The sequence below is a fragment of the Lissotriton vulgaris genome, chromosome 10, assembly GCF_964263255.1.
Source record: "Lissotriton vulgaris chromosome 10, aLisVul1.2, whole genome shotgun sequence".
Lineage (NCBI taxonomy): Eukaryota > Metazoa > Chordata > Amphibia > Caudata > Salamandridae > Lissotriton > Lissotriton vulgaris.
In genome coordinates this window covers 36,950,525-36,968,884 of record NC_141698.1, presented here as the reverse complement: position 1 = coordinate 36,968,884, position 18,360 = coordinate 36,950,525, and the positions used below count along the sequence as shown (strand labels likewise).

The 18,360-nt window shown below is 48.6% G+C and overlaps 1 protein-coding gene across 23 annotated transcripts in view; it reads right to left on the bottom strand.

The window, feature by feature from the left end:
• LOC147684447 (uncharacterized) overlaps window positions 1-18,360 on the bottom strand; it is a 1,151,265-nt gene that overhangs the window by 671,919 nt on the left and 460,986 nt on the right. For 20 of the 23 annotated variants that reach the window (XM_086940390.1, XM_086940377.1, XM_086940386.1 and 17 more), the window contains one exon: window positions 5,313-5,498. The exons of the other annotated variants lie outside the window; for them this stretch is intronic. In XM_086940390.1, the coding sequence (XP_086796516.1) occupies window positions 5,313-5,498 (186 nt within the window). The remainder of the gene's footprint in view (window positions 1-5,312; window positions 5,499-18,360) is intronic. 23 annotated transcript variants of the gene reach the window in all.

Sequence of the window (18,360 nt, the reverse complement as noted above, 5' to 3'; positions counted from 1 at the left end):
GCGGTGGCATGGCTGGAGGGGTCGCCTCGAAGGGGAGGGAGTAGCCCCTTCGGACGATCTGCAGCACCCAGCTGTCCGACATGACAGTGCGCCAGTGGGAGAGGTGATGGCGAACCCTGCCTCCCACTGGCGTCACATGGGCCTGAAAACTCGGAAGGTTTTGAGGCAGGTGCTGCGGAGGGAGGTGTGGACTGGCCTCGCCGTTGTCCCCGACCGCCGCCACCACGGTTTCCACGGCCACCACCGTGCTGTTGAACATTCGGCGGTGCGTGGCTGCAGCACGTGTGGGGGCGCCCCTTCCTTGGCCACGAAATTAGCGAAAGGCACCCGACTGCTGGCGTGTGGCCGAGAAGCCCAAGGACTTGGCCGTAGCCCGGGAGTCCTTAAAACGCTCAAGCGCATGGTCTGCCTTGTCCCCAAAGAGGCGACTGCCATCGAACGGCATGTCCAGAAGTGCGGTCTAGACATCGGCCGAAAAGTTGGCGGGCCTCAACCAGGCGTGGCGTCGAACCGCCACTGTCGTTGCCATCGCCCTGCCCAGTGAGTCCTTGGTATCCAGCCCACACCGGAAGGAATATCGCGCTGCATCTCGGCCCTCCACGAGGGTTCGGGCGAGTTTAGCCCGGACCTCCGCCGGACATTCGGGCAGCACCTCCGCGACCGCGTCCCACAGGGTGTGGGTGTAGCGGCCCAAGAGACAGGCGGTATTGACAGACCGCAGCCCTAAGCTTAGGGACGAGAACACTTTCTTCCCGAACTGTTCATATCTCTTGGATTCCCGATCGGGCGGAGCCGACGGGAATGCGGTCTGGGAAGTGGAGGCCTGGATAACCAGGCTCTCAGGGGTGGGATGGGTGAACAAAAAACAAGGGTCGCCCGGGGCCGGGCGGTAGCGTCTGGCCACGTTCCTATCCACAGGCGGACCTGTGGCGGGCTTGGACCAAGTGCCCACAAGAATATCACACAAGGCCTCATTGAACGGCAGCAGAGGCTCGCTGGAGCTTGTCTGCGGTTTGAGGACCTCAGTGAGGTGGTTAGTCCTCACAGCCGCGACGGGGAGCTCAAGGTTTAAGGCCTTGGCCTCCCTCGTCAACACTACACTGTAAGTAGACCCCACCTCCGAAGCCACTGTTGGAGGGGAGACAAATCCAGTGTCTGGCGAAGTGTCAATACCACTGGCCTCCCCAAGCTCAAATGTCCAGTCCTGTGAGACTGGCACTCCAGTGCCAGAGGGTCCTCAGACCCCTCCCAATTTCCCTCGTCACCAGTCTCCTGTAAAACAGGATTAACAGACGGGGCCTCCTCATGGAAATAAAAATCTTCAAAGGCCGTCGGAAGCAGCGCCGTTCCGGCGCCAGAGTCGGACCGAAGGGAACATTGGGGACGGCGTCCACAGTGGGCGCCGGGGGAGACACCCGTGGGCCCGGCGCCGGTGAGGTCGACCGGCGACGACCCGGATCCGGAAGCGGATCCGGTGAGGTCCTGCGACGCCTGGGCCGAAGCACCCGGCGGCGTCGGGGCCGAAGCACCCGACCCGCTAGGGCCTCCAGACGGAACCATTGGGCCCAGAGGGGCCACGGAACCCGACTGAGGAGGGAGGGACCTCATGGCCATGAGGTACCGCTCGATCTCCTTCGGCGTCGCGCTGTGTCCAGGGAACCGAAAGGGTGGGTCAGGCGGCGACGCTTGCGACTCCCTCGGAACCGCGTGGGCGGTGTCGACCGAACCCCTGATCGCATCGTGCGAGCGTCGGGGTGGGTCGGAGGAACAATGACGTCTCTCTGGCCTCTCATGCCTCTTACCGGAGGACTTGGATCCTGACGACCGATGTCCACTCCCGGGGCTGCGATGACTCCAACCCCGCGACCGGTCTCTCGACCTCCCATGGGACCGGGACCTGGAACGGCGCGGGCCGACTGCCGGAGCTCGAGTTGCTTGCGGGACCGCTCCCGCCTAGCTTTGGACGTCAGGGCCCCGCAGTCGGAGCAGGTGCGGTCGTCGTGGTCGGGCCTAAACACTTCAGGCACCGGCGATGGGGATCCGTTACCGACATCAGTCGGTCGCACTTCGAACAGGGTTTGAACCCGGGAACCCCTACCGGCACCGATAGAGTCAAAGACTCGAGGAAAGAAATGAGCAAAAAGATCAAAAAGTTTAGTCAAAAAATGACTAGGGGTAGAGCTTCTCTGTATGTGCGCTAGCTGGCGCGGAAAAAAGAAGAACTGACGTCAGCGCGCATGGGCGGCGTCTAAGTACTCCGACGACGTAATTCCGGCGCTAACGACGCCGACGACGGACGCGAATCCGCCTACCGATGTGCAGGTGTATTGCTACGCAAAACATTTCCGGATCCAGTCTGCCGCCTGGGGATATTCTAAGGTAAGGAATATATCACTAACGTGTCTCTTTCAGATAGTATGTACAACCAAGTAGTCCAGTGGTACATGAACCCTAATGAACAGAGACCGCCCTCCTCATGGTCATAGAGGAAACGAGGAAAATCCTGGATCAGGGAGGATCAGTGGCAGTGATCCTCCTTGATCTAAGCGCGGCATTTGACACGGTCAGTCATGTCACCTTACTGAGCCGCCTGTCCTGTGTGGGGATTAAGGATAAAGCCTGGGCATGGTTTGAATCCTTTCTGGGGAACAGATCTTTCAGGGTTTTTGATGGCGACTCCGTTTCCTCCAGCAGACCTCTAAATTGTGAAGTTCCTCAGGGCTCCTCTCTGAGCCCTGCTCTATTCAACCTATATATGAGACCGCTGGCTAGTGTCGTCCGCCCATTTGGAGTCAAGATCATCTCATATGCGGACGACACGCAGCTGGTGGTCTCACTGGCGCAGGAGGCATCCCGAACTGCGCCAGGCGGGCTTAGAGAATGCCTGGAGGAAGTGAGGAACTGGATGTCGTCATCATCCCTGAAACTGAACGGAGACAAAACTGAGCTGATGCTCTTGGGACCCTCAGAGCAGACACTTCCCCCCCCCCTCCCTATGGCCACCATGCCTAGGACTCCCCCCAACCCCAAAAACCACCATCAAAAGCCTCGGAGTGTGGCTGGACAGTTCTCTATCTTTCAATGTCCAAGGCACAAAACTTTCAGCCACCTGTTTTGGCATTATGAGAGTGCTAAATAAAATTTTTCCTCTTCTTCCTATGGAAGCCAAACAGGCAGCCATTCAAGGTCTCATTCACTCACGCCTTGATTTTAACAACGTACTTTATCTGGGCGCACCAGGATACACCCTTCGCAGGCTACAGACTGTACAGAACTGTGCAGCTCGCCTTCTACTCAAAATCCCTCGCAGACACTCAGTGAGGACCGGACTGACTAGCCTTCACTGGCTACCGGTTCGGCAGAGAGTTCTGTTCAAAGCGCTTTGCATAGCCCATCAAGCCTTCTGGGACATGGGACCCATCATCGCCCGTGATCTGGTCACCCACTACATCCCAAATCGAAGTCTTCGTTCCAGCCAGACTCTTAGCAGTGGTTCCAAGAATAAAAAGAGCTAGAACCGGCGGAAGGACGTTCACTTACAACGCTTCCAAGGCTTGGAACACTCTGCCACTCCATCTCAGAGCCACTCAGAACCTCACTATGTTCCGCAAGCAACTGAAGACTTACTTATTCACATCCGCTTGCTAACTGCTATTCCTCCCTCCTTGTTCTCTGTAGGTCACGGCTATCCCATCGCTTGGACGCCCTCGGGCAACAATTGCGCTCTATAAATCCCCAAGTTTACAAGTTTAGAATGTAAAGTGGGACTTCAGGCACCAGCTTATATTTCTATACTAATCTCGGAGTGACTTCCCTGGCCGTGAGAGGTTCCTTAAAATGTTCTGTAGTGTATTTAGTCATGCTCCTAAACATGGACAAGAATTGCACAGATCTCAGTTTTGGAAACTGTTGCTACCAGGAAGACAACATCTTTCTCTAGGACGTGCAGTCTGACGCTACGATGGTCCCGGTACAACATACTTTGCAGCTGGGTCAACCTTGTGGCTTCCTTTATTGGGTTGTAATGAATATTGTGTACTCTGGTTGGATATCGTTTCCCTGGTAGTAGGTACTACCAAGCAGTCCAGTGGTACATGAACCCTAATGTAAATCAGGTCTTCAGGCACCAGCTCTTATTTCTTGACTAATCTAGGAGTGACCTCCCTAGTCTTGACCGGTTCCTTAAAGTGTTCTGCAGTGCATTCAGTAATGCTCATAATCATGGACAATAATTGCACAGATTTCTCAGTCATTTGTAATGTTTCTACCAGGAAAACAACCTCTTTCTCTAGGATGTGCAGTCTGACACTGTGGTAGTCTGCTGATCTTTGAATGGCAGAATGGTACACTGCTGAATCGTCTGGACTTACAACTTCTGACAGGTAGGACTGCAGCATTGATGCCGTGATAAAGGTGAGTTTTGGTGCCGACTATGGTGCCAAAGGAAAAGGCTTTAGGGCCTTGGTCTAGGTAGCATGTCATGGCTTTGAGGAACACAGCCTTTAGCTCGAGGCTTCTCTGGAATATAAACAGATTCTTGGTGACAAGCAGTCTCAAACACTGGCCAGAGCACACTGTCCATGTCTCTTCTGCATAATCTCGGAGCATGAAGTGACAGTGACTTTGTTTCCGTCAGTGTCCCCGGAAAAGGTTCGATTGGGACCCCCGAAGACTGTTCCTCATCATAGTCTGAAGTTCTCAAGGATAGGCTTTCAGGTCTTCGATCCAGTTGATACACTCAAGACCTGGCAGGCCAAGCATATATATTTTAGCAAGCACAAGTTGCAAACCTGGTCAATGTCACACATTGGGAACTGGGACACAACTGGAAGGGCTTGTTCTCCAAACATCCTCCAGTTATTCTCATACAGACTTGTGCTGAGAGCAGTCTTCCCGTCCTGGGCAAATTTGGCTGGTCATCAGTAGTGGTGGTTCTTTTGATGTTGTAATAGGCAATTCTGGACCCTGTAGTGGAATAAACGTTGATTGCAGCTAAACGGACCTGGGGTCCAAAACTATGATGTAACCCGATGGAGGAAATAAACAATCTCTGTTGAGGTCTTTATTCTGGTGCATTGTGAGTTTTTGGGAGGGATCACAAGTTACATTAAAATCAAACATGCTTCAAAGAAAAATAACGGGCAAAGTACGTGCCCAACAGTGTTTATAAGGAGTGTGCAAAGCACTTGATCTACAGCTACACATGCTACAAACCTATTCATCAGAAAGAAGTTTTCAAGTTAGCCCCTACTGTGAAACAATGGCATACTAGACGCAGGATGCAGGTGTGCAGAGAAAAAAAAGATACATACTTTTTTTTTAGGCTTTATTGTGGGTACAAGTTCTGCATCTTGCTTTTCACTGATGTCTGATTTGTTGAAATGGCCCAATTGCTGTAGTCTGACATGAGGCTGTATGCCGAATTCTGGTGAGAAGTTGATTTCCGGTTGTATGCAGACTTGTGGTGTTTTGACATTCATTTTAGATAAACTCAGTTTCTGAAGAACAGAACAATAATCTTGAATGTCAAAAAGTGGGATGTAACAAGATAACTGCCAGCATATGGTATTCACAATGTTAATGGGGTAGACTCCAAGTTACATAATTGAACAGAGAAAAAAGGTATGGTTTCTTACCTGTAATCCCCGTTCTCTCTTAGGGGAACGTTCATTAAAGCCATAAGTATTTGAATAGTATCGCCCACATGCAGGCATCCCAGATCACTTCTTCACAGAATATATTCTTAAGGTTAGACGTTCGCCTTTCATCAGGAAGGTCTGCAGAAACACTTTAGAAAGAATATAATATGCAGCCTAGAAAACTGGCTACAGTAGAGAAATTCTTCAGATTGTTCTTGGAAAAGGTGTTTAAGTACCCATATATAAAGGTATCCTTTGAGAAAAATGTTTTACGAAACAGCTCAAAGCACTTAAACAAACCCTTTTCTGTAAAGTAAGATGAAAGCTAGTAAGACAATGTAGCCCCATAGGCTGCTATTATGTAAGTTTAAAATAAGGACTGTTCCTTTTAGGGACCCAGAGACCACCAGTGTCCCATCATGCTCAGCATGTAGCAGTTGCCTCAGTTATTTTTGACGAGAAGTGTCCAATAATTTCCACTGCTATGTCCACCGGGGAGGAGGGAGGGTTGCTTATGAGTTTAATGGAGATTCAAGAGAGAGAGAGAGAGAACCGGGATTACAGGTAAGAAACCATATCTTCTCTCGTGTGGGATCTCCATTAATAGTCAAAAGCATTTGAACTGAATAGCAAACTCATCCCTACCAATTGTAATGAAAAGAACAAAGGACTGGATTAAGCAAATACATTTCCGATGGAGGCTTGCCCTACTCTAGCATCTCCTCTAGAATCTGAATCCAAACAAAAGTGCCTTGGTAATGTGTGAACAAATTTCCATGTGGATGCTTTACAAGTTTCAGCAATAGGGGCATTTTTCATTAAAGCTGATTTTTCGCTAGTAGGATGGGCCTTAGGTCCATCTGACAAAAACTTGTTGGCTTTCTGGTAACAAAGGTATGCAGGAGACTCCATTGGGAGATGGATTGTTTGGGAGTGACTAAGCCTGGATAGATCGTGCCATAATTGACCAAGTGTTGGTCCGATCTGCAGATGTAGCGCATCTTAGCTAGATAAAATGTAAAGACCCGCCTTACATATAGGGAATAAAGCGTTCCCTCAGCCAGTGTTGACGATTTCTGAAAGACGGTGGGAAAAGGAATATATGACGTTACAACGCATGCAATTACAAAGCATGCTTTTACAATGCAGTCTTAACATCGCAACTACCGTTACATTCCATGATTTTACAACGCATGCCATTACAACGCATTTTTAAAAACTACCATTACAACGCCACCCATTACTACGCATTCCATTATAACGCATACCATTACAACGCATAATACTTTTAGTAGGGTAAGTGTTGGATAGTGTAGGGATAAGCATTTCTAAGTGTTGGATAGTGTAGGAGTAAAAATTACTATTCCCACTCCAAGGAGTGCAACAGTAGGGAAAGTGTTGGACAGTGTTGGGGTGCAGGGGTAAAACTTGCTATTCCCATGTACCTCAAAACCCATACCCACCCTAATACTAAAAAAATCTCCATTACTTACCTTATAATACTTTGTAATGGCATGCGTTGTAATGGCATGCACTGTAATGGCATGCACTGTAATGGCATGCACTGTAATGGCATGCACTGTAATGGCATGCACTGTAAAGGCATGCACTGTAAAGGCATGCACTGTAAAGGCATGCACTGTAAAGGCAGTTGCGCTGTAATAGTTGCGTTGTAAAGGTAGGTTGTTGTAATGACTGCATTGTAATGGATGTTTCCCGGGACAAGTGATTGTCTGATTGACATGAAAATCTAAAATACCCTTCGGAAGGAATTTTAGGTGAGTCCTCATAACTAACTTATTAGAGTGGAAGACTGTGAAAGGTTAATTAGAGCAAAATTCCTGTATTTCACTAAACCTACGAGCTGATGTGACTGCTACAAGGAAATCTGTTTTCCAGGAGAGATGCTGCAAGGATGTTTTTTGGTTGGGTTCAAAAGGTTCTGGCACAAGACGAGCAAGAAATATGATAAACCCCCAGGGAGGGAAGAGATGCCTGATGGGAGGAAAGACCGTCTTCAAAAAATCTTGGATTGGTGGTTTGTGAAGGACATTTTCTGTAAGCAGCAAGAGCTGCCAAGTGAACTTTTACAGAAGAGAATTGCAAGCCAGATTTTGCCAAATAGCAGAGGAAGGGTAGAAGGACTTCTTCCTGGCAAGATGTAGGGTCTACGTTCTTGGAGGTACACCAAATGCAAAATCTCTTCCACTTGAATGTATATGCTGTATGGATAGACAGCTGCTTAGTCTCGTTGAGAATGTCCATGCGGTCCTGTCTTGTCCATATTGCACTAGCTCAGGAGGCATGCAAATTCAAAGAGGGGAGTTTGGGGTCAACCATCTGGCCTCTGAACTTCGTAAGCAAGTCTGGTAGCTATAGCTGCTTGAGATGTGGACGTTGTGACCGGTGTAGGGGGTCCGTTTTAGGAGGCTGGCTTAGTTCATAGTGCACAATTCTTTAAGTGGTGCACCTTGCACTAATCCAGACAGCCCTATCAGTGATTTTAGTGGTCTTAGATAATCACAGAAAGCTCTCAGAGTGGTAGCTTTGGAGAGCAGCCTTCGGGTTTATCTAGAAGGAGTGTTAATCAGCTAATTTTACCAGTTTAAACATGTAGTGTAGATTAAACAAAAAAAGAATCACAAAGTACATATATTTAAAATATGTCTGTTTACTACACAGAAAACAATCAATCAAGAAAATTTGTAAAGCGTGCTACTCACCCGCTAGGGTCACAAGGCGCTGGGGGGCGGGGGGAGCGGAGGGGGGCTGCTACTGCTCGAAAAGCCAGGTCTTGAGTTGCTTTCTGAAGGAGAGATGGCCCTGGGTGAGTCGTAGGTGGGTGGGGAGGGTGTTCCTGGTCTTGGCCGCCAGGTAGGTGAATGATCTTCCTCCGGTGGTGGTTCTGCAGATCCGTGGGACGGTGGCGAGGCTGGCGGAGCGGAACTGGCGGGTTGGCGTGTAGAACGTGAGGCGGTTGTTGAGGTATTCGGGGCCCAAGTCGTGAAGAGCCTTGTGTGCGTGGGTGAGGAGTCTGATTGTGATCCTTTTGCTGGCGGGGAGCCAGTGCAGGTTCCTCAGGTGGGCGGAGATGTGGCTGTGTCGGGGGATGTCCAAGACGAGTCGTGCTGAGGCGTTCTGGATGCGCTGGAGTCTTTTCTGTAGTTTGGCGGTGGTCCCAGCGTAGAGTGCGTTCCCGTAGTCCAGACGGCTGGTGACGAGGGCCTGGATGACCGTTTTCCTGGTTCCAGTGGGGATCCAGCAGAAGATCTTACTGAGCATGCGGAGAGTGTTAAAGCAGGAGGAGGTAACGGCGTTAACTTGCTTGGCCATCGTGAGGGAAGAGTCAAGGATGAAGCTCAGGTTGCGTCCGTGGGCTTGGGTGGGGGGCCCAGAGCAGGGGGCCACCAGGAGTCGTCCCAGGCGGAGATGAATGGGCCGAGGACTTCCGTCTTGTCTGATTTCAGTTTCAGGCGGCTGAGCTTCATCCAGTCCGATGTCTTTCATTCCATCCTGGAAGCTGGCTCTGGCGGAGGTGGAGTCGTTGGTGACGGAGAGGATCAGTTGGGTACCGTCGTCATAGGAGATTATGTTGAGGTTGTGCTCGGTGCGAGAGGGGTCATGTAGATGTTGAAGAGGGTGGGGCTGAGCGGGGAGCCTTGAGGTACGCCGCAGATGATCTTGGTGGCTTCTGCGAGGAAGGGCGGGAGACGGACTCTTTGGGTTCTGTCGGAGAGGAAGGAGGTGATCCATTCCAGGGCCTTTCCTTGGATGCCGGCGTGGCGGAGGCGGGTTGTCAGGGTGCGGTGGCAGACCGTGTGGAACGCAGCCGAAAGGTCACGCAGGATGAGGGCGGCGGTTTCTCCGTTGTCCAGCAGGGTCCGGATGTCGTCGGTGGCCGCGATGAGGGCTGTCTCCGTGCTGTGGTTAGCCCCGAATCCGGACTGCGATGGGTGGAGGGAGCCATTCGTCTCCAGGAAGGCTGTCAGCTGTTTGTTGATGGTTTTCTCGATGACCTTTGCAGGGAAGGGGAGGAGCGAGATGGGGAGGAAGTTCCTGAGGTCAGAGGGGTCTGCGGTGGGTTTCTTTAGGAGGGCGCTGATCTCTGCGTGCTTCCAGCTCTCCGGGAAGGTGGCGGATATGAAGGAGTTGTTGATGATATCCCGAAGTTTGGGCGCGATGATGGAGTCAGCTTTGTTGAAGATGTGATGTGGGCAAGGATCGGCTGGGGAGCCCGAGTGGATGGTGTTCATCGTGTGGGTGGTATCTTCCGTGCTGACCTGAGTCCAGGCGCACATGGTGGTGGTGGGGGGGGGGGTGTAGGTTCGGTGATGGGGTACATGTTCTGAGCGCCGAAGCGGTCATGTATGTCGACGATCTTACGGTGAAAAAAGGTGGCCGAGAGTTGCAGAGGTCTTGAGAAGGCGTGATGTCGTAGTTATTGGCGTTGGGATTGGAGAGCTCTTTCACGAGGTTGAAGAGTTCCTTGCTGTTGTGGGTGTAGTTGTCCAGTTGTTCTCTGAAGGATGACCTTTTGGTGGTGTGGATCAGCAGGTGGTGTTTGCGGGTGGCGTTCTTGAGGGCTGTCATGTTGTCCGTTGACTGGTTGTGGCGCCAGGCTTTCTCAAGGTCACGGCAGGATTTCTTGGAGTCTTTGAGATCGTTGGTGAACCACGAGGCTTTCTTGCTGTTGAGGTTGCTGGGAGGGTTTTTCAGTGGAGCAAGGGTGTTGGCGCAGTCGGTGATCCACTGTGTGAGGTTGCGGGCTCCTTTGTTGGGGTCCGTGGTGTTGGTAGGAGGGTTTAGGCGCAAGGAGGTGGTGAGTTGGTCGGTGGTGATCTTGCTCCAGCATCTTCGGGGGGTTTGTAGAGGGCGGTGGTGGGTCGTTGTTTTCCTGAAGTTGACGTGTACGCAGCTGTGGTTGGTCCAGTGGAGCTTGGTGGTGTGGCTGAAGGAGATGTGGTTGCTGGAGGAGAAGACAGGGTCGAGCGTGTGGCCGGCGTAATGGGTGGGGGTGTTGACCAGTTGCTTGAATCTGAGGTTGGCGAGGTTGTCTAGTAGGGCGGTGGTGTTGTTGTCCTGGTCGTTCTCCAGGTGGAAATTGAGGTCTCCTAGGAGGATGTAGTCGGGGAGGCGAGGGCGAGTGGGCTGATTAAGTCTGCGATGGCCTTGCTGAAGGGTGAGCGTGGTCCCGGGGGTCTGTAGATGTGGGTTCCTCTGAGGGTGGTCTTGGGGTCGGTGTGAATCTGGAAGTGCAGGTGCTCTGCGGTGGCGAGGGTGGCGTCGGTGTTGGTCGTGATGCTGGTAGTGTTTCTGTGGGTGATGGCAATGCCTCCTCCGGTCTGGTTGACGCGGTCCCTCCGGATGATCTTGTAGCCGTCCGGGATGGCAATGGCGATGTCGGGTGCTGAGGCGTTCATCCAGGTTTCCATTAAGAAGACAACGTCTGGTGCCGTTTTGTCCAGGAGGTCCCATAGTTCGACAGCGTGCCTGTGGATGGAGCGGGTGTTGAGCAGGATGCACTTGAGGTGGTTGTTGTTGGCGGCTGTTTTGGCTGGCGCGGTGCAGGACAGAGTGCAGGTGAAGTAGCAGGCGTGGCAGGTGAAGGCTCAGTGGGTGCGTTTCGGGGTGGGTTGGTAGTAGGCTGGATGTCGGCCGGTGTTGAGTGCGTGGAGGGTGGCGGCGTCGGGCCAGACCCCTGCTCAGAAGGAGAAAGAAATCGGTCCTAGGAAATATACTTCACAAGAAATTATGTCGTTAAGATGCTCCGCAACGTGCTCACCAATAGATCTGCAGAAAGAAGGTAAGCAATGTCCTTGCTGCCCTCTTAAATTTGATTTTGCCACAATAAATAACACAAATAAGATCTCTGTAAATAACAATATAGAGAATACTAAAAGGTGCACTATCAAGGCAGGGCTAATAAACGCTAGATCAATGGTAAAACACAACACCCATATCGCCTATTTAATCGAAAACCAAGAAATCGATATATTGTTTGTAACGGAAACATGGGCGGATGAAGCATCTGACGCCGACCTCTCATTGGCAATACCCGAAAAATACTCATTATATAGAGTAGATAGAAAAATGAAACGGGTAGGAGGATTAGCGATTATAGCTAAAGAAAGCCTCAGGATTAAGAGCTCTGAAAAAGGTAGCCACCCTGACTGTGAAACCATGACATTTCAAATTATGATTACAAACAACTACACTTTCAATGGGCTACTAATTTATAGACCACCAAATGCAAAAAAAACGCTCATTGAATCATTAAGCCCTTTCCTTGAATCTTGTGTAATGAACCAGGACTATACAATATTGGGAGACTTCAATCTACATTTGGAGAAAACCACAGACCCCAGAATCAACACCTTTAAAGAGGCAATGGCTAATTTTGATCTAGACCAAAAAGTCCATCTAGATACACATGTAGCAGGACATACACTTGATGGCATCTTTACATCCTGCCAAAAATTAACAAAGGTAGGAGTCCACCCGATCGCATGGACTGATCATAAATTAGTATCCTTCCAGCTAGAGACTATAGAAGACCTGGGAAAACCAACTAAAATTCCCAAGAGAGTCACTTATCCTGATTGGTCAAAAGTGGACCCTCAAATATTAGTAGAAGTAATGAACTCCTCATTTCCAACGCTAGAAAGTGACAGCAATATAGCCTGCACGCAATTCAACGATTGGTTAAAAACAGCCATTCAGAGCTCAGTACCACAGAAAAGAGCGACCTTTAAAAGGAAGTCACCTTCACAACCCTGGTACTCGGAAGCTTTAAAAACACAAAAACAAACCTGCAGAAGAGCAGAGAAAAAGTGGAGATCGCACTATGACCCCAAATTAAAGGTAGACTATAAAAATGAACTGGCCACCTATAAAAATATGATAATCGCAGAAAAAAGCAAATTCTTTGTACACAAAATAAATGAATCTAAGAACTCGAGTAAAGATCTGTTCGCAGTAGTCAAAAAACTCGCCAAAATCGAAAATAATAATCCTGAGGATATGTCATCTGACTTCTGCAATACTTTAGGTCACTTCTTCGTAAATAAAGTGTCTTCAGTATATGAACTATTTAAAAACAATTAGATAGACCATATAACTCAAAACCCCACAAATAACACAAAACTAGACAACCAACTCACCGGCACCCCATCATTTCATTGGTCCTTACCTACAGTGGAACAAATTACTAAAGAAATAATGACAACCAACTCAGGCAGTCCTCTAGACCCATGTCCACCGAAGATATTGCAAATATGTTCAGAACAAATAGGCCCAGCACTTCAAAAATTGTTTGAAGTAATTCTGAACACCAGCATATTTCCAAATGATTGGAAAACTATTTCAATCAGGCCACTACTGAAAAAATCCCATCTGGACAGTGAAGTCCCTAGCAATTACAGACCCATAGCTAGGATTCCTTTCGCCGCAAAAGTGCTGGAGAAACTGCTGAACAAACAGTTCTCACTGTACCTACTGGACAACAATTGGCTTGACCACTCTCAATTCGGATTCCGGGAAGGGCACGGAACAGAAACAGCCCTCCTCACGGCCACCGAAGAACTTAGAAGTATACTAGACATGGGGGAAAAGGCCGCCTTGGTGCTATTAGACCTCTCGGCGGCCTTCGATACGGTCAGTCACGAGATACTGATAAAACGCATTAGGGAAGCCGAAGCAAGCGACCACGCGTGCAATCTCATCGCATCCTACCTTAAGGACAGAAAATTCACAGTTGAATCAGGAGAAGCAAAATCAGACTCCTTTAAAGTACCATGCGGCGTCCCTCAGGGCTCTTCATTAAGCCCAACACTCTTTAATTTATATGTGGCCCCCCTTGCTGAAGTAATAAGAGAAAATGGCTTTACACCAATATCCTACGCCGACGATACACAAATCGTCATCTCCATAGACAAAGACAACAAAGCAACAGCCAAGAAATTCCAACTATGTATGCTAAAAGTTAGTCAATGGATGCAACAAAATTGCCTCAAACTCAACGGAGAAAAGAGTGAGGTAATGATTCTGGGAGGTAATGCTGATATCTGGTCCCCAGAGTGGTGGTCTCCTGAACTGGGAACAAGACCAGAACCCTCAGAGAAGGCTAAAAACTTGGGATTCATGATAGACACCAAATTAACATACGAAGCCCAAGTAAACAAACTAGCCTCGTCTTTCTGGCTGATATTAAAAATGATAAGAAAAATACTCCCATATCTGCCTCAAGACACACGCAAAACGGTAGTGACAGCCCTTGCACTGTCTCGATTGGACTACGGTAACGCATTATATGCGGGAGCCAGAGTAAAAATCATTGAAAAAATGCAGCGACTCCAGAATGCAGCGGCACGACTAATACTGGAAATTCCAAAGTTTCAGCCTATTAGTCATAAATTAGAGACACTCCATTGGCTACCTGTGGCCAAAAGAGTCAAGTTCAAATCACTGTGCTTGACCTACAAAGCACTTCAGGGCAAAGGTCCTCACTTCCTGAAAACACACCTGAAACATTACGAACCTTCAAGGCTTCTCCGATCTGGTAAAAAAAAACTGATAGCGATACCTACGTTCAAACGATCAAACTGGGGAGGAAGAAGTTTCCTCGTTCACGCAACACGGACATGGAACTTACTACCACTTGATGTAAAAAACAGCCCAACTCTGGAGATATTTAGAAAGAAAATCAAAACCTGGCTATTCACCGCATAAACTTCACTAACTCCAGACCTGCACCGGAAACTGGACAATTCATAGCGCCAAGACACCCCCGGGCATTCGCGCGCTTTAGAAATGGACAAATCAAATCAAATGTAGCTCAGTCGGGTTGGCTGGCTCTGGCGGGGTCCAGGGGTTCTGGCGCTGGGCGCGGTCCAGGCGCAGACGGGCTTGCCTTTGGCACGCAATCGGCGTGCCCGCTGCGCTTACGCGCGGCTACCGTCATTTATGGCGAAGTGGGAGGGGGGAGGAGGAGCAGGTGGGGGCGGCGAATGGGGAGCGGGAGACAGGAGAAGGGGGCGGGCGACAGGAGAGCAGCGGCGGGGAGCAGAGGGGGGGTTGGAAAGAGCGGGAAAGCGGAGCGGGGGAGAGCGAGGGCAAGCCTGGGCAAGCCTGGAGAGCGAGGGCAAGCCTGGGGAGCGAGGGCAAGCCTGGAGAGTAGGGGCCCTAAGGAGAGGCGGCAGCAAGAGGGCCAAGCAGGCAGTGGCAGCAGAATCCGGGCACACGGTGGCCGTGCGGTAGTAGAGTGACCGGGTCACTAACACATTGGTATATCTGACACCCAGAGATATCTAAACAAATGCAAAACAATACTTCAATTACAATATAGTAAGTAGCACAAAATACAGTGGTCTGAAGGGTGAGACCAAACCATATACTAAGAAAGGGGAATGCGAACTGTGACCGAAGATGGGGAACAGGACTAGGAGACTCAGAGGAGCTGGGGCTACAAGGAACCACCCAAGGTAAGTACCCAGGAATCCCATGGAGGCTGTGGGAAGAAAGGAAACATAGCCACGTGCCCATTAAAAGTCAACGGGAAAGTTGCAGTTCTAGTTTTTAAGAAGGGCCCTTTTCAGTGGAGCTTGAAGAAACCCTGTGAAAGACAGAAGGTTGGAGAGTCACCAAACCCATGAATATCCCAGGAACCAAGATTACTACAACAGGAAAACTGGGTGCATAGGTGCAAAGTGACATTGGAAACAGCCGTACACCACAATGGAAGATTTTGTAGGACATGTAGATGGAGAAGACTGTGCAAGAGTCTGGTGGAATTTAAGGGTGGACTCTTAAAGAGGAGAACCTGTAAGCAGAGGGGACAGTATATGCCACTCGGTGGTGACCAGGAGGCATGGAAGAGCAATGCCCACCAATGTCAGAAGTGTTGACGGTGACCTTGTCGCTGCAGCTGGAAGGACAAGGCGACGCTGACTAACACCAAGAGCTGTTCACGCACTGTCCAACGTCGGATGTCGGTGTCCGGCAGAAGCATCAACAAGGAGCAACGTTGGGACCAGCAAGGTCCAAGGAAATCACTAACAGCAGGAGAGTCAGAGCAGGCCCAGAGTGTAGGAAGCTGGCTCTGTATATACTATACCAAAATGAGGTATAGTGTGAACAGAGTCCAGTGGAACCCCAAAGGAAGGCAGAGCAAAAAGTAGATAGCACCTTACTCTCTATATGTGGTAGTGTGGGCAAGCCAGAAAGCTTTATCAGAGGCTAGTGTTAAGCATTTTTTGTACACACTCAAGCAAGAAATGATGTCACACACTCAAAGACTGAACTCAGACGAATTTGTTTGTATCAAAAATATTATTCAGTTTTTTTATTTCTAGAACCAAGCCAAGCCTGGTGCAGGTGATACTTTGCAAAATCTTATGCAGTGATTTACGTTGAATGCAGGTTTAAATGCAGTTGGTTGATTTACAGGAAAGTCAAACGTTCTAAATTACTTTTTAGTTACTTTACAGATTACTTTGCATGTTACTTACTGGATTACTTTTTAAGTTACTTTTGCTAATCAGTTTGATATGCCTAGAGATCACACTGAAAAACTTCCTAGACAAAAGGTAAGTAAGAAAATAAGTTACTTACCTGTAACAACAGTTATCCAGTATTGGTATCTTTCATAGATTCACATGTCTGAATCATTCCCCGTAGCAGAGGCGGGAGTCCCACGGTAATAATAAATACAAAAGCAGTGCCTTAGTAAGAAACTGTAGTAGGCTGACAAGACAATAGGCCCAAAAAGGCCCAAAGCTTAGTAGCCTATCTACCTCATTGTATGAAAAGAACTGAAAAATAGTTCCAACCAATCAGATGCCAGAACCCTCTAGAACATTCCCAGCAGAGGCAGCTCAAGTGAGTAGTATGTATCCTCATTAGAGAACTGCCCTGCCGGGGAGGAAGGTGGGCGCATGTGAATCTATGAAAGGTACCAATACTGGATAACTGTAGTTACAGGTAAGTAACTTATTTTCTTATCCAGTATTGGAGTATCTTTCATAGATTCACATGCCTGAATCAGAATAGCAAGCAGTAAGCTTAATAATGTCGTTTGCGGAAGGTGGGAGACAAGGCGTAAATCTACATATCCCCCATACATCGGAAGGTTATAGAGCACTAGAATATGTAAATACATGCCCATGCAGAACCTTCTGAAATGAAGTAGTTATAGCCATTTAACATACTGCATATTAAAAAACAATACTTGACAATCAGAAACATTACAGTGAATATGATCATACTTATACATCATAAATGAAATATGACAGACATTTAAACGTCTAACCTTAACTCCATGGCTGCTAAGGCAATTCCCCTCCTGTGCTGGGAATTGCTTATTTTCATTGTTTTTTGACGAGCTGGGCTCGTCATCAGTGTATGAGGAGGCTACACCATGACGAGCCCAGCTCGTCATGAGTGTCGAAGGGGTTAATGAAGGAGATTTTGAAGAACAGCTTGTCCCACTGATGCATCGTCGTGCCACGCAGACTAAGCAGTAGTGCTTCGTGAACGTGTGGACATTCTTCCATGTCGCAGCACGACAAATATTCTCCAATGTGCCCCCAGCATATAAGGCTGTAGAAGCCGACATAGTTCTGGTGGAATGTGCTTTGACCTTTCTGTGCAAAGGTTTGTTGGCTTTATCATTGCAACATTGTATGACAGAAGACAGCCATCTGGCTACAGTTGCTTTTGTCACAGCTTGTCCTAATGTGGCTTGGCCATAAGCAACTAACAACTGATTAGATAGTCTGATATCCTTAGTCTCTTGAAGGTAGAACTACAAGCAACGTTTTACGTCTAGAGAGTGCAAAGCCATTTCCGCCGGTGTAACTGGATCCGGGAAGGAAGTTTCCAGCTTTACAGGGTGGTTTAGATGGAATTGAGACAGTACTTTAGGAATGAATTTTGGATTTGTTCGTAACGTGACGTAATCTTTAGTGAAATGCAGAAAAGGTTCCGAAATTGTGAAAGCCCTGATTTCACTAACCCTCCGGGCTCAAGTGAGAGATAATAAAAGTGCCACCTTCCAGGTTAAAGACATGAGCTCGGCCTTGTGAATTGGCTCAAATGCCACCTCATTAATTGAGATGAAACTGTACTGAGATCCCATTCCAGAGGTGGAGGTCGAATTGGAGGAAAAGGTTGAAAAAGCCCTTTTAAAAATTGTTTGATAAGTGACGAAGAACAGACTGATGGTCTGTTAGGACTCTTTCTGAATCTAGAAATCGCAGCTAGATGGACTTTGATAGATGAGAATACTAGACCTGCTTTAGCTAAGGATAGTAAGTACGGAAGGATATCCTCTGGTGGAGCTTGGAGTGGATGAACATCATTTGTTTCACACCAATGACAAAAACACTTCCATTTAAAGTGATATGTCTTGATAGTGCTTTGAGCGCGGGCTTTAGATAGAATTTCTCTACAGTCCTGAGAAATTTTGAGATCCTTACATTCTAAGAAGTCAGGAGCAAGACGTGCAAGTGAAGCGACTGTGGATCCGGGTGTAGAATCTGACCACTTTCTCTCGTCAGCATTGTGAGTGTGGGCTTTAGACGAACAGGACACTGTTGTGACAACAGGAATAACTCTTAGAACCAATACTGCCTCGGCCAGCGAAGAGCAATTAGGATGAGACTGCAATGTTCCCACTTCATTTTTTGCAGAACCCTCGGTATTAATGGTATCGGGGGAAAAGCGT